This window comes from Anopheles cruzii, chromosome X, assembly GCF_943734635.1.
Source record: "Anopheles cruzii chromosome X, idAnoCruzAS_RS32_06, whole genome shotgun sequence".
Lineage (NCBI taxonomy): Eukaryota > Metazoa > Arthropoda > Insecta > Diptera > Culicidae > Anopheles > Anopheles cruzii.
Genome location: NC_069143.1, coordinates 11,346,869 through 11,368,257, shown reverse-complemented (window position 1 = coordinate 11,368,257; position 21,389 = coordinate 11,346,869). Strand labels below are relative to the sequence as shown.

General features: G+C 57.4%; 1 protein-coding gene across 1 annotated transcript; it reads right to left on the bottom strand.

The window, feature by feature from the left end:
* Positions 1-502: 502 nt before the first annotated feature.
* LOC128269945 (echinoderm microtubule-associated protein-like CG42247) lies at positions 503-20,125 on the bottom strand. Its single transcript, XM_053007351.1, has 11 exons — positions 20,110-20,125; positions 9,470-10,717; positions 8,841-9,349; positions 3,579-3,785; positions 2,982-3,496; positions 2,765-2,914; positions 2,430-2,697; positions 2,210-2,347; positions 1,623-1,883; positions 1,135-1,555; positions 503-1,056 (listed from the first exon to the last, which is right to left on the bottom strand). Exons 1-11 carry the CDS (start codon positions 20,123-20,125, stop codon positions 503-505), a joined length of 4,287 nt encoding a protein of 1,428 aa, XP_052863311.1.
* Between the last annotated feature and the right edge of the window lie 1,264 nt (positions 20,126-21,389).

Genomic DNA, 21,389 nt, shown 5'->3' with positions numbered 1-21,389 from the left:
TGCGTACTAAACATGCAAGACATGGTTTGATTGCAGAAGAAGAAGAACAGGACCAGAGCTACGAGGTGTTGTTGTAGAGGTAGCTACAGGGCGTGTCGTTGGTGGTGGTTCTTTGGAGCTGTTCTGAGCATTCTGGTGGATTGGTAGATTGGAGCGGTTTTGGCATAAATACCCATGGCGGATCGGCTGTACCGTTTGTGGATGGTCTAGTAGTAGTAGTAGCAGTAGTAGTAGCAGCAGCAGTATGGTGGTCCCATGCGAGGCTGTCATCCACTGCGCTCCCACCCGGGTCACCCGGGACCTCGACCTCGACCTCGGACTCGGACTGATGATGATGGTGATCATGATGATGGTGGTGGTGGTGAAGATGGCTTGCTACGGGGACGAGGGCTGTGTGGTGCAACGGTGCGGTGCTGAGGTGAGGATTACCTGATGGTGAGGCGGTGCCGCCGCCCCCAGTGCCCCCGACGCCGATCCCGGTACGCCACGGTGGCCACAGTGGCTATTCCTCGGTCAGCTCCCAGATCATGAGCGACGCGTCGGTGCCGCCGACCGTCACCAGACTGTGGTTGCCGTACAGGAACTTGAGGCAGGCCAGCGTGCCGGAGTACACCTTCGCCTCGGTGAACTCAGCCCGGGGCGTGATGACGGGGTAGCGGAACAGGCGCAGGTAGCCGTCGGCGTCGCCCGACGCCAGCAGGTCCTGGGCCGCGGTGCGAGCCGTCGTCGTGACGACCGTGTTGGCCGGCGCCGGGTAGTACCGGTTGTTCCACAGGCCCGCCACCAGGAACCCGACCGTGCTGTTGCTGGTCATCCACTTGACGTCCTTCATCGCGATCGGGCTCTTCTCCGGCGACAGTGACTTCACGTCCCAGAACAGCAGGTCGAAGTCGACCGTGACCGACTGCAGGAAGTTGCCCTCCGAGCTCCAGTCCAGGTGCGTCAGCGGTTGCGAGCCGCGGATCTTGTTGATCTTCTTGTACGAGAAGCCGTCGCGCGACACCCGGAACAGGTAGATGCTGCCGTTCTGTGACCCGATGCCGATCATGTCGCCGACTACCACGACAGAGAGAGAGAAAGAAAATGTGGTCAGAGTATGGTCCCTGGAACATTGTGGGTCCTGTTGGTCCCTACCTTGGTTGAACTCGACGGCGTTCAGCGGTGAGCCGCAGACACGGATCGTCAGCATCGTCGCCCCGTTCTCGGCGTTGATGACGATTAGGTGGCCCTCGGAGCTGCCGGCCGCCAGGGCCGCACCGTACGGGTGGAACGCGAGCGAGATGATCTCGTACCCGACCGAGGTCGTCCAGATCAGCTTCTGGCGCCGCCAGAGGGCCACGAACTTGTCGTGGCCGCCGGTCGCGAACACCTCGTCGTCCGGGTGAGCGGCCAGCGCCCACAGCTGCTTGCCGTGCCCGAAGATGACCTGGTTGAAGCGCCGCTGCAGCGATCCCTCCAGGATGTTGTTGCGCGTCGTGCCGACGTAGATGTTGCCATCGTTGCGCCCCGGTCGCTGCGGATAGATCGACCGTACGCCGCCCGCTGACTCGGGCAGCTGTCAGTCCAGCGAGCGAGGTGGCTGATTAGTCATCTAGCCTCTCAAACGGAACCCCGTACCGTACCTTGATGTCCGTGATGCGCTTATAGTTCTGGAGCGAATCCCAGGCGGCGATCTTGCGGTCTTTCTCGCCACCCGAGATGAGCGTACCCTCGGACAGCATGACCATGCAGGCGATGGCCTTGTTGTGGGCCTCGAACTCCATGCGCACGAAGTACGCCCCGTCCGCGTCGACGCTGTAGATCGTGATGAACCCGTCGCTGTCGGCCGTGATGACGTCGCCGTCTGGCTCGAACTGGACGCAGGTGACGAAGGTCCTGGCCGGCTGTACCGGATATATGAGAATGGTCATCGACTATAAGCCCATTTGCCTAGACCAGATCCTGGCCTAGTATCACATAGCCGAAGATCTGGATCCGTAGACACATTGAAGTAATCTACTATATCTAGGTAACGCAGACGCAAACGTCGACGACGCAACAAGTAGTTTAATATATTGTAAAATGTACAAGAACACTTGGACTTCAAGGTAGCTCAAGGGCACTCTCCAGGTAGCTAGGTTAGGGGAAGAATATTTCGGAACATCTCGAGACTCGCGTTTTAGTCAGAGATAGCTCTGGCCAAGACAGACAGCGGTGCGGTTCTGCTTACCGGTTTGATGATGTCGGTCTTCTCGAAGAACCCATCTTTCCGCCGGTGCCAGAAAGCCAGGTGTCCCCGGCCGTGCGTGATGAGGAGATTGTCATCGAGCGGGTGGAACGTGGCGCCCCAGATGCCCTCCTGCAGGGTCTGTGGAAAGAGCGATAGAGCAAGGTCCGGTTTAGGTCTCCGCCCGGAGTCCAGTGGCCGGGCCAGCCTCTCGGATACTTACCGCCACCTTGCCCAGCAGATGGCCCCACTGCCACTGCCACACGGACAGTATGCTCTCGCGGCCGGCGTCCACCGCCAGGATGTAGCTGCCACCGTTCAGCTGCGAGAAGGCGACCGCGATGACGCCCGAGTCGAGCTCACCCATCCCGAACACGTACAGTGTCTGCAGCGACTCGGTGCTCCAAATGCGGACGTGAGCCTGCGACTTTCGGTCCCGGCCCGCCCGCTGCCCGGACCCGACCAGCTCCCGCGACGGGTGCACCTCCATGCTGTGTGGGATGTGTGGGAGCGCTTAGCTAGAGCCTAATGGGCTAAGTACCGTTGGGCGCTACCTACCACATGATGTCCTCGGTGTGGCCAGTGTAGTGGCGCTGGGCGTCCTCCTCCCGGTCGTACAGCACGGCGACGGCCGCCACGTAGTAGAGCAGCTCGCCAGAGGGCAGCACCCACAGGTTACGCTTCGAGTCGATGCCCCGGTAGCCGTGGCTGTGGAAGGCCGGGTGTCAGGACTGTCAGTGGACTGTGGACTGCGCGCGAAGTCCGCGATACTTACACCCAGAAGAGCGAGAGCTTCTTGTCCGGCGGTGCGTTATCAATGGGCGGATGATGGATGGGCGGGTAGAAGGTGCGCCGCAAGCCGCGGATCGTGATGCGGGTGGGTTCCTCCTTCATCGCGTCCAGCAGCGGGTAGTCGGACGAGGCGCGCACCAGCTCATTCTCCGGCACGTACAGGACACGCGGCCGGCTCTTGCTGCGGGCCCGCTGCCGTGCCGTGGCCGTCTTCGACAGGTCGTCCGGCATGGAACCGCCGAGCCGGGAGCGCGAGCGGCGCCCGGGTGACGGCGGGATCACGCCCGGGCCGAGCGCCCCGAGAGGCAGGGAGGGCGTGTTGCTCAGGTAGAACGTCTCCACCTCGGCAAACTCGTTGCGCAGCTGGGAGAAGCTGCGCACCTCCTGACCGTTGTTGGTATACATCTTTTTGGCTCCGATCATTTTCAGCACTTGCCCGAGGTCCTCCAGGACCTCCTCGAACGGCTGCGAGGTGCGCAGGTTCAGCAGCACGCGGCACTGCAGGAGGCGAGACGTCCGATCAGTCAGTTGTCAGATATCACGTGACAGCTGTCAGATACCCGTGTCTGAGTCGACTTACCTGCACACTGTGGTCGTGGCTGTTGATGATGCGGATCACACGCCCGGCACTCGGCTTCAGGCTCCCCGACGCCATGTTGTCCACCTCGGTGACCGACGGCTTGCGGCCGAGCCGTGCGGGTGTAGCGCCACCGGCGGCACCGATACCCCAGCCCTGGTTGCCGGGCGATGCGTACCACACACCATTCTTCTTCCCGTAGCTGGCCGGCTGTACAGGGACACAAAGCGAATACCCCAATACGTCAGTCCGGTACAGAGAGTAGATCTCTCGTGGGGGGGGGCAGCACGCGTCCCACCCCTCCCCCCGAATACCTGACGAAAAGTCCCAGCCTGGACTCGCTCGCTCGCTCGGCTCTTGGACCGAAACGTAAGTCGCAAAACTTTGCACCGCACCCCGTAAAACTCGGTTACCGGTACTACCTTTGCCGTAACTCTCTCACGACTACCCTGCACCTCGCCCCACCCCACCCCACCCCCCCCGGCCCAAGTAGGCCGCGCGACTAATGGTGGCCAACCAAGATCCAAACGCGGGACCTCTCTGCGACCTGCTCCAGTTTCGCTGGAATTGCCATTTTTTTTTCTGTTATTGTTTTTCTGCTTTCCACTGTATTACACACACACACACGAGTGTGTGTGTCTACAACCCGAGCGGCCCAGAAGCCCAAACAAACAGGCTGCGGTTTGTCACGTTCCCTGTGCGCGCCCGCGGCCCGGAAGTGGCCGGGCTCATTGCGAACGACGGCTGCCTTGGTACCTGCGGCCCGATCAATATTTTCTGCCCACGGACGGACGTGCGGACCCCGTAGCCCAGAATGTAGGCTATACGGCGACGGGGCCGTCACCCACGCTACTCTGGACGTGACTGGAGATGAATCTGCTCAATGGAGATGGATGCTCAATGCTGGCCAACCTGTTTCACCGCCTGGCATACGTCGGCAACCGCTGAGCTGAGCGGTCTGTGGCCGGCGTCTGCAGAGACACCTTGTAATCTCTGTTGCTTTCCGTAACGGTGTGCTTTTTTTACCGATCCAATCAATCCGCGGATGCGAACCTGCGTGTAGGTGCTTCCACCGATGGCACCGCCGTAGTGGTGGTGGGGGTGGTGATGGTACATCGAGCCGGTCAGTATCACGAACGCCGCCGACTCCTCTTTGCCGTCAATCATCCGCACAGATGTTCCGCGGTGGGGGCTGGTGGTCGGGCGCTCGTTGGTTCCGGAGCAGTCTGTTGGTCTGTTGGTCGGTGACCAAGATCGAGTCTATCGTCCAGAACTATCGCACTATCGGCAGTCTGGGCTTTGTCTCTGGGCGTTCTCAGGTTCGTGGAGGAACGCTCCGAGCCGTGGCCCGGCTCATCGTTCGATCGAGCTCCACACGCACACAAACACACTCACTGAGCGCACTGAGACGACCCGCGTGGAAATTGGAGACACCTGAGCCAGCAGTGAGCTATTAGGACTCCACTGTGTGAAGCTCCCACACGTCAACGTCGCAACGTCGAACGCCAGCCTGTGCCAGTGGAAGGGTTCGTCCTGCGACCGTCCGCCTGGCAGCACGCTCTCCAGTCGACTGGACTGGACTGGAGAACCGACCGCAGTCCGGTACCTCGTCGCGAGCACGTCAGCGAACGAGTAAGTGCTGTAAAATGCCCTCACACACCACACCCAAGAGTTGGTGTCGCGACCGAGAGGTACGAGCGCATTCCGGCACCCAGCCAGCCAGCCAGCTCCTTACGGCGCCGCGTCTGTCCGCAACTCTCTCTCTCTCTCTCTCTCTCTCTCTCTCTCTTGGGGTGCTAGACTTGGGGAAACCCCAGACCCACAGACCACAAACAAAAATCAATCGCGCGAAAGCGCCAGCAAGGACACGAAGCGGATACTAGTCCAGTCACACACGGCTCGACTCGGCACACCTCACCCCGGGGCCCGAGGGCCAAAAGTTCCCAGGCCCAAGAAGTTGTTGTCGGCGTGCCGCGCAATTTGCATGTGGAAGACCCGAGACAGGAAGACGAAGACGGCGACGGCGATGACGATGGAATTCGTGTACGCGACGGCACACGTCATCCTAATTATGGTTACTTACGGCGGAGGGTTGCAGACACACACACACACCTTGTCCGTGTGTGGTGTGAGTCCATATGTGTAACGGATCCGGCACGCTCGCCGCCGTGCCGCGGTCGCGTTCGCAAAACGGAACCCGACCTCGGCGTAGCGTGGCTCGGTTGCCGTCCTTCGTCCTTCAGCTTCGGCGCCCGCAACACCGCGGGCGCCACATACAAAGAAAGTCCCTGAATAAATGAATTAAATTAAATGGCTCAAACTTTTTCTCGAACCACCGCCACCCCGGTTGCTTTTTTTAATTGGATTTTTTGCGCCGGGTCGTGGTCGTACCGGAGGACACGCTCCACGCGTCGTCAGCCTCGGTCTTTCGGGGATTTGTTTTATCGTTTTTTTTTTTTTTTTTTTGCTCCCTTTTCTCTCTTCCTTTTTGTTTTGTTTGATGGGTTGTTACCTGCCGCCCACAGGACACAGCCGGGCAATTAGCCCCGGGCGGGGCCCGGTTGAGGATACAGCGCACCGTCACGTCCGCTGGAGCGATGAGGGATCGTTTTGTCCGGTGGCAGGCGGCAGCTATCAACCATCCGATAGAAATCTCGATCCCATCAAGCGATAGCGATCAAATGTGTGGCAAACTTTGTCCACTTATGATGTCCGCGCAGTTGGCGGTGGCGGCGGTGTGTATTTGGGTGTGGTACATCCATCACCCACCAGCACGTCATGAGAAGACTGATGCACTGATAATGCCCCAAGATACTTGCCCCCCCCCCACCAGCGTGTAGACCGCGCAGAAAACCTTGAGCCATGGCGTGGAATCGATTTTCCTAGGAACCCCAGAACCGACCAAGACCAACACCCCAAGAGGTTAGTACCCAGGAGACCTGGGGCTGGCTCATTAGTACACCCGGTTTGCGGGGTCCACAAGTGTCCCCAAGACTGCCCGCAAGTCTTCCACTAGAAGTTCCACGAGGAGATCCGGATCCGGATCTAGTTTTGGGAACTTGGAACCTGGTAGCAATGCTAGGCGCGATACTCCGCGACCAAAAAAGTGGATCGATCGGCGAAGGTCACGGCCGGACTCGCGACTTCCCGGACACGAGTGTTACACGAGGCGGCACCCCCGATTGTCTTGTGGGGTCTAGCGAGTCGTTGGAATTGATGAGTGATAATTTGACCCCCGAGGGTCCCGGGGTAGCAATTCCGCCCAAATGTTGCGTCCAGCACGTGCTCCCGCGGTTTGAAGGCCAACCGCTGGACCCTAGCCTCAAGTGTTGCGCATAATTGACCAGTCAGGGCCCCCCCCCCCCCACACCCGGTCGCCGGTTCTGCAGAGCCGTGCAGAGCCCAAATTGGCCCATTCCGCGCCAGCACAAGGTTGACCGCTGCCGCTGGGTCCGCTCCATTGACCCTGAACGAAATTTGGACACACACACACACCCTGAGTGACCTCCACAGTTGAACTATTTTGCTGAGGCTCTACCCGGTGAAAAGTGCTAGCCCAATTATCTGTCGTTTGGCGCAATGCTCTACCTCTGCAGAGGCAGCGGCAGGGGTTTGGACCACCTGCGTCTGATGGCCTGGATTACGCTATGGGCGCTATCTTCGCCCAGGTGGGTCCGGCGCACCTGTGTTCGGTGTAGGTGTGAAGGCGTTCGGTCCCTTTCGGGGTGGTGGCTGGTGGCGTCCATAGGTGTCGAGAGTTAGCTGTCATCTGTCAACTTTGTACTGGTGGTTCGCACCCGGGAGTACCCGTCGCAGCGCACGGCGCGTGTGCAGGAGCAGGACCGCCCGATAGCGGGCGGTCGTTCGCCAATCACAGAACAGGTGCACGCGCTGGCAGCGCTCCAATTGGCTTCGCTGTTCAGATCCATCCGTTCGCCCAATAGGTCGCCCCCCCCCGTTGGAACGACACGTACGGACGAGTAACGGATGAGATAAAAGAGTGCGCGTTCTTCTCGTTGCGCTTTACCCGCCGGAACGTCGGGACATACTCTAGTTCGCCTCGTGTGGCTACTGGCGGCTCTTCACCAACTCTGCACCAACTGCCTGAGGTCTGACTGTGAGCTGACTGAACGGAAGAATTGGGATCAGGATCAGCAAACTCACCCGCACTCGCACGTCTATTTTCATCCGGTTAGCAGTGTACACTGACCCGACTACGGTTCCATGGTCACCTGGACCTCACATTATGCTGCCCAACGCACACACACACACACACACACACAAGCACGATTGCGCCCTCGCTCCCTCTCGAGGGACGCCGCTCGACCGTGTTGCTCCTTTGGTCTTGCCTGGCCTCACAGATCGCTGCTGGAGGGTACTGGGTCTGAAGTAATGGTAATTAGCATCGGTTCCCCCCCTCCCCCCAACGGTTCCTCGGCGGACCGTACCTTGAGGGTCCGTGGCCGTGCCCAGCGTCTGCGCAAAACTCTCGCGCGCGAACCCCCGATTATATCACGCGGCGGCCTGGGACTTCGAGCGAGGAACTCCTACGAATCTACTCCTTCTACGCCCACCCTACTGCGGACTACTTTCGCCCAAAGGTATCGCCCAAAATTCGACACCTCGCCGCGCACGCTGTGTGTGTGTGTGTGGGGTGGGCCAATTAATTCCTTTGACCCTGTTCTCGTTTGCCGAGAACCCTAGTTGCCCAGTTGCCCAGTTGCCCAGTTGCCCAGTTGGGCTCCCCCTCACGGGTCCAATATACCCAAGCGTTTCACCAGGTCGCAGAAACCGGAGCAGCAGGTCGCATAAATCAAAGGCTCGCTAGGCAAACATCCCGCATCGCGGCAGACCCGAGGTGTCCAAGGTGTGGTGTCCAAGGAACTCCTCGGGAGCACACACACGTAAGGGGGCGCACCGTTTCTTGACTTCCCGCGTGCGTCATGGGCATTATTACGCTATTACGTGCATGCTAGGCCTGGTCCACACCAGATTGGCCGATTGTTTACTCTCTCTCGCTCGCTCTCATTCTCACTGTCGCTGGTCGCGCTGGTCTACTTCTGACCGGAGGTGGTCACATTTCGGCCGACTGACCGAACACCGGATTCGACCGACTTTAGGGTCGGCGCTTGACCTATTTGAGACCGGCTATTAAAGAGACCCCGACACCAGACCCCGAGAGGAGACCCCGTTTCGCTTGCCCCGATCGATGGACTCTCGATGCGGACGGCAGCCCAGCCCGGTCCCGCCCAGGTCCGAACTCACCTTGAACACCTTGAACGACGAGACGACGTAGCTGGAACCGTCCTCCAGCTCGTCCAGCGCGTACTTGCGGTCGCCGTCCATCGAGAAGATGTAGCGGGCCCCGCGCGGCAGGTCCATCCGGGCGGAGATCTTGTCCAGCAGTGCCTCGAGCGTGCAGATGTCGCGGCCCGGCTTGAACCGGAACTCGACGCCGGGGAAGAAGGGATCGCCATTCCGGTAGAACAGCACCCTGCGCGCCTTCCAGAACGACAGGTTTGAGTAGCGTGACTGCGGGTTGCCCCCGATCGTGCCAGGCACGCCCGGGTTGCTCGGCAGTAGCCCCGACGGCCCGGGGACACTGTCGGCCAGGTCACCGGCCAGCTCCAGCCCCAAGTCCGGGCCGCGCGGCTGCTGCTGGTGGTTCCGCCTGATGGCCGCAACCTGCGATGACTGCGAACCACTGCCGCTACCCGAACCGGACGCGGTGACTGCTGCAGCCGCTGGTGTGGTCGCCGCCGCCGTTGGTGTTGCTGATTGAGCCGCCGGGTCAGACGCGGCCTCCATTGACGGCTGGACGCCGCCGCCGCCTCCGCCAAAACCCGCAACCGCAGCAGCAGCAGGTGGCGCTGCCGGGCTCTGGACGCGGCTACCACCCCCGCCGCCGCCGGGTCCAGCAGGTCCTGGGCCCTGGCTCTGGTTCTGGCGTTGCCGCTGACCCCAGCCGCCGCCGCCACCGCCGCCTCCACCTACGACGCCGCCGCCACTGGCGAGCTTGTCACGGTTGATGACCGGATTGACGTGGATCGGCTGGCGTCGGACCAGCGGGGGCACGGATCCTGCGGTGGCGGGGTCTTCGTCGTCGCCGTTGGGAGCCGGGTTGTTCCCGAACGAGCCGCTGTCCGCCTGGCGGCTCTTCCAGCCGCCCTTGCGCGGCCGGATACCGGCCGCGATCGGTGGCGGTCCCCGGGGCGCCGGAAACGACGGTTCCTGCGGGCTACTGAGCGGGCTGCTCGGTGGCCGGGCGGGCTGCTGCTGGTGCTGGTGGTTGAATGTGGCCGGCGGCTGTCCGGCGGCGGCTCCTGCGTTTGATAGATTGTTGAGGTGCGGACTGCTGCTGCTACTGTTGGCGGCCGCTCCGGGAGACCGATCCTTGCCGGGCGGGCGCCCTTTATTCGGTGGCGGGGCCGGCAACGGTTTCACTGGTTGTGGCGTGTCACTTGCGAGAGCCTGGCTCGCAGCTGCTGCTCCTGCTGCTGGCGGCTGTTGAGGCGGTGCCTGAGTCGTGGCCGAGTCGGCGGAGTTCGTGGCTGGCAGCACCGTCGTGCTCGAGCGAATCGAAGCTACTGGCGGGCCACCGGGCAGTGCGTTGCCGCTCGGACCCGGCCCGACGACGGTAGCGGCCTTCGCTGGCGAGCTTCGGCCGCCGCCATCTTCGGCGGTCAGCGCCATCTTAGGGCCGGCGCGCTCGGGTGCGTCGTGTCGTGTCGGGTCGCCGGCGAGCTCGCTCGTCGATGCGGTGGCGGCGGAGGTAGTGGCGGCCGGCGACGGATTCGGGCGCTCTACCGGATGGTCAGCGTCACTAGCACCACCACCACCACTAGACTGGTCCATCCTGCGATGTCCCGACTCGGGCCTCGGATGGCGCTCCTGATGGTGGTAGTGGTAGTAGTTGGTTGGCGGCGGCGGCGGCGGCTGGCGCTCGTAGTAGTGACCCTGGATATAGTAGTCGTCCTCGTCGTCCTCGTCCTCGTCGTCTTCGTCCTCGTCGTCGCAATAGTAATAGTGCTGGTGCTGGTGCTGGTGTTGGTGGTGCTCCAAGTCCAAGAAGCTGCTGGATCGTAGGTGCGCCTTCCGCTCTAGGTGCGATGACGGCGGGCACTTGCTTCGGTACCGCGCGGCTGGTGGTGGTGGTGACGGTAGAGCACGACGGCGGCGACGGCAGACGCGACGGGTGCGGGGGCTGTGCGCATGGCTGTCCCACGGTACCACGGCCCGGTCGCGGTCGTACTGGACCTCCTCCTCCTCCGGGACCTCGAACGCCGCTAGTGCATGGTAGGGGGGCGGGCGGTGCCCACCGTCAGCCCGCCGACCGGCGGAGGTCCTGCGACTTCCGGTTCTGCGACTCGCGCCCCACCTCGGGCTGCCCTCGAACCCGTCCTCTTGCTCAAGTTCCTCCGAAGGCCGGAAGTGGCCGCGTGCTCGTAGAAGCCTTGCCGCGTCCTCCGAGTCCTGTTCCGGGACCGCGTCGTCGTCGCCCTCCTCGTCGTCGTCGTCGTCGTCGTCGTCGTCGAGCTCACTGGAAGCAGTCGTGTCCACGTGGTTCGAGTACTGGACCAAGAGAGTTTGCAAGAGAGTGGATAAACACACACACACACACACACGCACAAGAGACATTCTCAGAAGCTCGAGCTTTCGAGCTTAGAGTGAGTCCAATAAGAGAGCGCAGAAGGCGTTCACCCCATCGCGCGCGCGCGCGCACGACCACCCGCACCCTCGCAATCGAGAGCGAGCCCGGCCCGGAGAGCACTCGGCTAAGATCTCCAACAGGCAAGACCTCCAAAGTTCAGAGTCCAGAAAATTCTCTTCCGTAGAGAGCGTAGAGTCAGGTAGTAGATAATCAGTAGACTCGAGAGTCTGTCAATGGGAGACGTCTGGGACCAAATCCCTATGAGAGTCCGCGGAGTCTGAGAGGTCTCCATACGTCCATGGGAGCTGGGTGGTCGCGGTGGAGTGGATCGGGTGGGTCGCGCTGTCTCAAATCGTCTGGACCAGGTTCCGGAGGCGAACCTAATGAAATGTTGTTGAGCCATCAACAACATCTGGGCATCATCGCCCAGATCCTGTGGTAAGGGGACGTTGGAATGAGAGCTCTCTCGAGAAGTTGAAGTTGAAGATATGGGTCCGAGATCTTGGTCCGGGTGCTCTCCACCTCGGTCTTCCACCGGGCGTTGGGCGTTTCGTGCCGCTCAGGCCGGGCACCGGGACGTTGACGCAGCGAAATGGGGGAAATGGTTGGAAATTGACTTAAATACCTTAGAAACTATAATTGATACCAGGCGGTGACATATATGTAAGGCAACAAAAACGCCTACGTACCTACGCTAGGCCATGCATCACGCTACCGACCGCCGCTAGGCGCAGTGCGGAAGGGAGGAAAAGGAGCAGAGAGGGGAGGAAAAGGAGCACAGCACGTAGCGCAAGACCGGACTCACTAACCTAACCTACAAATAGCGGCACACAGAGCGCGTGAGTGTCAACATACGGCCATGCGAAACTTAAGTACACGAAACGCCACGAAATAATTGGGCAGGTCCTCGGTCCGCAGCCCAGCTATGGAGTGTAGGCCCGAGACAAGTGGCCACAGTAGACCCGGCGGGCCGGACAAAATTTGGACCATGACATCTTGGCTCCCACCTGCCCCGTCACTGTGCTGGACTTGGGCCGTTGACGTGTGTGTATGTAGTTAAAATATGGCATACATAATTTAAATTTAGCCACCTTACACGGTGCCTGACTGTGCTTGTGGCAGAACCACACACAAAAGCAAAAAAAACTGGGAGCAAAACGTCGAAACCTCTTCGCCACGCCAACGACACGAAACCTGGTCGCGACCTTACGCGGCGTCTTATCGTGCTGCTGTGCAATGTAGACCAACCAACCAAAGGTGACAAAGAAAAGTCCCCTGAGTCCTAGCCCACTGCGACGCAAACACCCACACACACACACACCACTACGCACGCACGCACGCAAGGACTTTTCGCTCGGTTTTCACGTCATTCCGATCCACACAAAAAAACCCGGTGGCGAGTCATAAAATGGACGAAGGACACGAAGGACCCCCTGGGGGTCCGCATAGTATACACGTGCAATTAGGAATCACTGCGCCTCACAGGATGGCGCCTTATTCTCGACACCAGCACCACCGGCGGTGGCGATGGCGAGGAGACGATAAGGAGAAAAGGTAACCCACTTCTCGCCCCCCCCGGGGGGAAAGGTCACTTCGGGCAGGTCTCACCCGAGCGAGGCGCTATTAACACCCCAGCCCCAGCCCAGCCCTAGCCCCGGTCGCCCTGGTGGTAGGAAGACATTAATGGCGGGCGCCATGACAGTTCGCTAATCGTGGCGCAGAAAGTTGGTCGACGGGCAGCAAAAAGAAGACAAAAAAAAACGGCGCGTTGACGTGCAATTAAAAAGCTATCTGCCCCACCAACCCCCTGGCGCTGCGACATATTGGTTCAAGTAAACGTCTTCAAGTAAACAGCCTCTTGCTGAAACACTTGCTCCGTTTCAGGCGCCCTATTTTAATAACCACAGCTTCAGTCACTGCCGGTCGAGAGCGAAGCAAAGCTGCATTGAGTAGAAAAAAGGGTTCTGAAGAATTGCACAATTTCACTTTGGGCGAAGCACGCTAGGCGAGCAACAATCTAGACCAGAACATTCATCATGATGAACTAGGATCAGAAATCATGATCTGAGTACGAAGACTCACTACTTTGGAAGATTTTTCAACTTTCTGCAAGCGTATGGCCTCCCCTCTTCGTAAATGTCAAAGTGTTTACTAAATGTTGACAATTTTCAGAATGAAGTTTGACGTTTTAAAAGTCAAGTACTCGGTAGTTCCAAATCCAAACACCTTTACCATGTCAGTGGATTGCGATTGATCTGCAGTGAAAAATATTTTTATTTAAAAAAAGCCAGCACCGAGCACCGTTTGACTTGACCCAATATGTGGAAACCTCCGTGGGGTCCGAGGAACATAACCTAGGGTCCCCGATTACGCGCTGCTTGGCCACCAGTAGACCAGTAGAGGGAGCGCTGAGCTGACGAATATGAAGAGTCGAGAAAAAGAAAAACTGCAAGAAGCGGTGATGGCTACTTAGCTAATGAGCTACTTTTTGCAGATGAAAGCACAGCGAACCAGAAAGAGAGAGAGAGAGAGAGAGAGAGAGAGTGAGAGAAAGAGAGAGAGAGAAAGGGTGAAAGAGAGAGTGAGAGAGAGCGAGAAAGAGAGTGAAAAAAGAAGCAAAAAGCAGAGGGATGGTGGGGATCTGGAAGCCTTGGTGGTTGTGTGCCTTCCGCAAAGCGACTTCCTGTAGTACTTACATAAACGTAAAGCATGGATGCGAATGGACACAGGCACACACACACACACACGCACTAGTCTACGAAGGGTCGAGCACAACACCTACTCAGGATGGGTCTCTACTGGTGACGCGTGTCACTCCCTAGCGGTTACGATTGTTGATGTTGTTGTTGTAGCTGTTGCTGTTGTAGGCATGGGGTTAACAAAGCACGCGCAGCATGAGCAGTTCGGCGGGCACTACTACTAGACGATACCAACGGTCATGCAAAGGACCCGTGACTTTGACGCTGGATCAACTGCGCCCAACCAGTCCCAACTACAGATAAAGCCGGGATGCGCCCGAGTCGGACCGAGCCGTGTGTCGGTTCAGGCGGAAGGGAAGCGGAGGGGAAGTATGCGTATGCAGTTTACGTTCTACGGCCTAGGTAAGCCGAGCGAAGCCTAAGGGCATGGCGATAATGTGGTGTGGTAGAAGACTTGATGGGGCCAGAAGGCAAATATTTACAGTGAACATCGTCTCGAAGCTCCGCCCGGGCTCAGCACACGCACAAATGGCACACACACACAGACGCACGAGCACACGAACACAGAATGTAGAAGTGGTAGGCTAGCGATGTAAAGGTAGGTATACGAAATGGCGTAAGCGTAGTACACACGCAGTATACGATCCGACGGGCAGCGTCGCGTCGCGTCGCAGTCACACGCAGAGTGATGATGGATTTGGGAACAGGGTGACAGGCGCTGAAGTCCAGAAGATGGAAGCGATGGAACCGGAACAGAACGGAACGAACCTGGCCCTTATACCGGAACTGCCGTGGCGTGACTTGTCTACGTCTACCTTAGAACCTTTTTCTTTCTCCTGCTTCGACAGTCTTCGTAGTGTCCCGATTCGATCGTTCCTTCGACGATTTATCCTTTCGCCGTTTCTACCTCAGGGATCTTCTTGTTCTGGTACATCGCTGTTGCTTTCTGTAGCGGTGTGTTGACGTGACTGCGTGACAACCGGTGCCCCCCTAAAGGCTCTACAATATCTTTCGCTCTATCACTCTATGCCGTTCTGCGTTCTCGTTATCGTTCGCTTGGCTCGGTTATCGGGTCCACAGAACCCCCCCTAAGCGTGGGGTCAACACAACCACGAACCCTCAGGCGTTCAATGTCCCTCCATATAGCACTCCATACGTCACACCACACACCGCCCACAAGACTGTCTAATATGTCCAGTCCTAATTGCGCAAATCTCAGGTCTTCAGGGTCTTACGCTAAAGCTCCTACTTGCCCCGTGGCGTACGCGCACAGAGGCCGAATTCTTGAGACCGAGGCACACGCTCAAAACAAGCCTTAGGACCTCGGATGGTAGGGGCTAGGGGGTGGGGGTTGGCGGGCGTGGTTTGAAGTATGATTTATGACTGGCGCGGGCTGATGATGAGCGCGGCGAGAAATCTACTAGCTAGCGCAGGAGGTCGAGCCTCGTCGAGGTTAACGCAAACGGGAAGAAAGAATTGGAGAAGAAACCGTGGAGAAAGGCAACATAATTACACCACACCAACCGAACACACACGGTACTATTTACATACACACACACGGGTGGAAGTTTCGGCGGTGGTTGGGTTGCCCCGTCCAGCGCCGGCCACGCCACGCCACAGCGGCGGTAGCGCTGTAGTGTCACTAACCTGCTAGCTTACTTGGGCTCTTGGGCCTAGGGGCTCCGGGGAGGGGTCCTAAAACGCGGGCGTCGGAACTTGCGTGATTCCTCCGATCCGTGCACCACTGGAAAGAGAAATCCCCCCCTTGGTGTCCGTGATCCGTGTCCGTATCCTGCGCCTAGCGTCGATGGACTCTTGTCTTGGCCTTTTTTTGGGGCTAATCAACTATCTCCCTCTCCCTCTTTCTCTCTCTCTCTCTCTCTCTCTCTCTCTCTCTTTCTCTCTATCGCTGGAAGAGATCGTTGAGATGCCTCCACGCCGTTGGGTGAGGTCGTGGAGGGGCAAGAGCTAGTACACAGGTAGTACACCAGGTACCGGCAGTTAGTTAAAGGCAGCAAACGGGTTGTCACACACGCCGGTCGGTCCGTGGTATCGCTGGCCTGAGTGTGCTGTGTGTCTGTCTACACTGCGAAGAACACTGCATACACCCCTCTTTCCCGGCCCCCGCATACCCTCCTCACAGTCAGTCCGTTGCCCGTGCCCAGCCGTGGAGGTCAAACAACTTCTAGTATGTAGTTCTGTGGAGACGCTACAGTTTATCGATTTCACGTCGGACGAAGTCGATGGCCGGCCGGCCGCGTCCTGGGCGCAAGAAGCAGTTGATCGTTGCCGCTTTTTTGATTGGGATGATGGCCTGCGACACACACACACAAACACACACAGAGGTCAGGTAGCTGACGTTCCAACTCACAGATAAACCCAGCCAGAAACCGCCTCAAAACCGCCGCTAACAATCTCGTCCCAAAAAAGGTCGACTACTTGGAAATGCTACGAATTACATTCCATCTCTCTCTCACTCTCGCTGATGCGGGAGTAACAACAAATCTGACAAGCGGGCTGTGGCTGACAACTGCATTCCCGATCCCCATGTGTGTTCCCCGGGAGAGGCTCCTCTTGGGACCGACCGGACCGGACGTGGACCAACATCCAGCTCTACTCGGCACCTGTCATAATGTCATCCGGATCTGTGCACAACGGGCGCGGCCGTGAGGCTAGCGTTTCTTCGAAGGAGTGTTTGGGACCGACGCAAAACACACACACACACACACTGAGAAACCGCGCCCAGTGGCTCGTCTGGGTCGTTCACCGATTAAGGATCGCCCGTTTGACAGTTCCCAGATGCAAGCCAGCCAACAGACAAGACAGACAGACAGACACCAGCGTGGCGTGCGTTTACCCCGAGGGCGAAAAACGGCGAAGCCTGAGGTCACTACACACACACACACACACACACACAGACAGAAACACACGGACGGAGGGGGCCACCTGAATTGGCAACTTTGTTGGGAAACAAAACTCCACTCAACTCGCCCTACAAGCGATCACAACCAGACTGAAGTCCGGTGAGCTGGTCAAGCATTTCCAAACCCAAACCCAAACCACCCCAGCGGTGAGAGCGACGCGACCAACGACGCTAAGGAGCCACACCTGTATCGGGGGAGGACTCCCGGTGGTGGCTCCGGCTTTTCGACGAGTGAAGGAACAGCAAAAAGACGCCGACCACGACCAAGACGGCGCTACCGAGCGAGCGGGAGCGTGCTGCACGACCGAAGCCAGGCCCCCGCGGGGGGGGGGGGGGGGGGGGGACGAAGCGTAGCCACCCCGCGGGGTGTCCTGCGCGCAGGGTGCGAGGCAGCGAATGCTAATGAATCCCAGCCCAAGTGCCCAGTGACCGACCGGCTGTGGTGTGGTGGACCGCGACGCACTCACACCGATGTGGACGGCCAGGACACGTGCAAAGGCCACACGGACCGAGGACCGAGCCGGCCGCCGATTAACTATCCGACCATCGCGTCACACGAACACACGGAGGGGACGCGCAGGACTGCGACGGGCTTTTGGCACTAGCCCGAAGCCGAACAGGAACCGAATTCCGCGGTCTGTGAGTTAACGACAAATGAATATGCAATCCAGTTAGGGCGGAGGTGGGGCGGGGGGGCCGGGGAGCGGGGGGGGGCAGGCTTGTAATCTTTCCGTTACAAGGTCACTCGCCGACCTCCTGCCTGGACGGGACTTGGACGGGTCGGTCTAGCAATGTCTTCCTCGTGTCGTAGTGGCAAACGCAACCAATCCTGCGTTATCCCCAGCGTCAAGCAGGTAGCTCCCAGATGACCCAGTCCCCAGAGCCCTGGACCGGAAGACCGGACCGGCCAATCCGACTGCCCGGTACCTCACGGCGACCACTTTATCTTCCACGGCGCGGCCTGTGACGTTCTCGGACCCCGCGAAAGCTTCCTCCGGACGACTTCGCCTTCGTCACGTGTGCGGGCGTTGAATTGGGGCCCTGCTTTTTACGACTTTATTTTTAACACAATACTATACACTCACACACACACACACACCGATGAATTAACCCACACGCGCCCACGAAAGAGGGTCATGGTAGAGAGAGGTTTCAGGGTTCGCGTTTCTGGGCGACCGTTAATTAGGGTGGCATTGGTTAACATATCTACGCGGGCGAGCTCACGGGCTGTCCTCCATCCGCAAGGTCCCAAGGATACTCCCGGGGCCACCACGAAGGGCCGCACGCTGGCCTGCGTGCCTGCGTGCGGTTCTCAGCCCCATCTCCCCCCGGGGTACTGGTTGCCCCAGTGATTACCAGTGCAGAGATAAACGTCGCAGAATATCTGCCGCTCGACGGTGGAATCCCCGAATCCCCGGGACCCGTGAAGGGGCGCCGTCGTATTGGGGCGCGGGTAGTACAATTTTATGAGCGCACGTTCTCTATTAATTCTCCCGCGGGCGTAAGTTCCTCGGCCGCTACTTTTACAACTCTCGGAACAATCTGGCAGAGACTGGCTTGTGGTGCTATCGGAACCAAGGCCAACTAAGAAATCCCCAAAACCCGGGGCGGCCAGTTCGAACAGCCGTTGTCGACGTTGCTCCTGTACGCCACGCGGCACGCAAGATGTCAGTTCGGACGTTCGGATATGGGCGTTATCGCGTGGATTTACCGATTGATTGGGGCAGGCGAAAGAGACGAACGACCTTCGCACGAACTACGGCGCGCTACGGAAAACTTGCCCGACGTCCGTCTCGCTTTGTGGGGAGTCTGTTGGGATTAAATATCGAACAAAACTAAGACTCTAAGTTAGTGGAACACCAAGATCTCTATAACAGTCAGGCCTTTACCCTGCTTTTTGCCACTCTACTTCTACACTCCAATCAACACTCCAATCAACAATTGCAGAACGTTGGCGTTCAGGTCTTTTCTTCCTCTCGTAAAAAAAGCACATTGTTACAGAAAGCAACAGAAGATTAGCGTTGCAGTAAGTTGGTGTGTCACTGTCATGAATGAATCCTTGCGGAATTCTGTATTCACGTGTCCACATTTCCGTCCTCCGTTCTATTTCGCTGTCGAAGCACCGATTTCGCCTTTCCAACCACTCTGTCGTGGTGAACCCTCCGACAGTCGGACGTCGGAAACTCATTGTGCCACATTTTATTCGCCCGTAAATGCTGCTGGGTGGTAAAGGGTGACAGAAGTGGATTAGCGGTCAAGGATGACCTTGACCAATTTAGTATCCACTAGACAGCATAGACAGCTTTGCGATTGTGCTGCTGCCACCCGTGCTTGTTTGTCGTAAGCCGCGTATAGGCCGCAGTAACTCGTGAATTCGTGAATTCTCTAATTGTGAGAATTCAGAGAATTCGCGAGTCTTCCGGGCTTACCGGGGTAAAAGTGCAATGTCAAGTGTACGTCACAATAAACGGTGAATATCGAAGCGATTTCTCGTAGTGAAATCGTGGGAATTCCAAGAATATCTTTCGGTAACGATTCGCCAAACTGTTGGCTTCGTGCGGGCGTCGTCCTTTCAAGTGTTGCTCAATTTTGGCTACTCCACAAGAAAGTGGGCGGAACCTCGAAAATGTTTCCACCCTTTTTAGTGTACGGCCAACAAACAGGAAATGCACATCCTGCGCCTGTCCACGGCATGTCAAAACCCAACATAGATTTCGTCTCATTCTTTCCGATTGTCTGCTGATACAAGAGATACAGAGAGAGCTGTTATTGCTCACACGTTCACTGTTGCGTTTGGTCATGCGATGCGATGTCATTCGCTGGCTCAACGACGGCAATTGGTAACCATCGGTCCTACTCTTTTCGATGGGTTCTAATTTTTTTTTTTTTGCGAACGGAGACAAGGCTCAACAATGTGTGGGACGACGCTTATTTAGTGGGGGGCGTACAGCACGCGAAGCTATTCCGCGTGGAATCCCATTGCTAATACCGGCGGTCGAAGCGCCTGCGCCTGGTGAGAAAAAGGCGTTTTTTGGCGGGCGTCATCCATGCCGCCATCCGGTGCTATCCGAGGTAGTGCGGTGAGAACATCGGGACATCTCGGTCCGTGTGTCATCCACGGTCATTTAGGGATTGGGGCGAATCCACTTTGGTCACTGTAACCTTTTCTGCGCTCCGGTGCTCCTTGGTGCCGAAGATCCTCGATGGGATCTGGATCTGGGAACGACCATGCCTTACTGAACGAATCGCTCCTTTGCTTACACAATTCCTTGACCATTATTCCAGAACGGGATATTCCTAGGGAATTCAGCAAAATACTTGATTGAAGCGTTACTGTCTGGGCTTTTAGTATCTAATGCGACTGCAAAAAAAAACATTCAAGGTTTCTTCGGATGAGATCTCTGATGAGTAAATTTTATGCGATAAACTTTGAAACCAAATTAATGTTGCCAGCGGGCACAATCGCACTATCTTACTTCTCCATCTGGGCTGCGCAGTTTACAAATTCGTTCTCCAATTTACTGACACGCTACGCACCAGAACATGACCCACTTCGTTTTGCTGCTTTTGTACACGTGGCACCTTACTGCAGCAATTGTAACATACTTAACCTCGTATTTCGATCTCCACGCTTTATGTTTTACGACGATAACTCCGGGCTCACTATAGGAGATTTTTATCCGCGAGGCGCACTGATTGCAAAGATAGGCGTATGGTTTTAGTTGAGAAAATTCCACTGTTTGCGGCGAGTATGACCTAAATCCCGCTTAAGATCTTCAGGCCCTGCGGCATGTGGCATCACCCAGTTCTGAGGGCCCAGTTTGGCAAGGTTGGTAGATGGCCGAAATTGGATATTCGAGTTTATTCATGGCCGACCAAAATCCATAGTCAACAGCAATCTGTTTTCTTTTGTATATTTTTGGGTGTGACACCATACCCGAAAATACGCTACGCCTGGGAAATGGCAAACGGGACGATTGCGTGCTATCGAGCAATAATCACGGCAAAACCAGGCAAACGCTTTGGCCTCACCTTCAACGGCTTGCCCTCGTTGCGCGATATTGCAGCTTATACAAATACCTACCGGCACTGATCTATCTGCTTGTCAATGAACTGCTTTGAGCTATCAACCAAGCTAATTTCTTTAAGAGCTTATGCTAATCTACTTACGTTACCAATCACTACAATTACGAAATCTGTTCCGTCTTTATTTGAGCGCACCCAGCAAGTAGCGTACCCTTACTGCGATGATGCTGTTGCTAATTACCCTGCTTAGCAAATCGAAGTTCCACTGTTAACTGCGAACGTCAAGTACAGGGTGAGCAATTTACGATAATTTTGGTCAAATGTCCTCCACGGCTGGCTTTGGAGTAGCCCATTCGGTCGACCTATTTTTGAGTACATTTTCGATATGGTCCTATCTCGGCAATGGTAATTTAAGTTTCGCTATTAAGATCGTCAATAGTTGCTGGTCTGTTGTCTTTCATCGATCCCCCAAAGATAATAGTCCAATGGTGTCAAATCGCAACTTCTTGGAGGCC

What these genes read in the sequence shown, in the direction of transcription:
- LOC128269945 (XM_053007351.1), bottom strand. An exon ending in ACCCGGCGGCGGCGGGGGTG is followed by an intron (nt 9,350 to 9,469) that starts GTAGCCGCGTCC and finishes CGGCTCAATCAG; the next exon opens with CAACACCAACGGCGGCGGCG. An exon ending in ATCTGCTGGGCAAGGTGGCG is followed by an intron (nt 2,348 to 2,429) that starts GTAAGTATCCGA and finishes CTCTTTCCACAG; the next exon opens with ACCCTGCAGGAGGGCATCTG.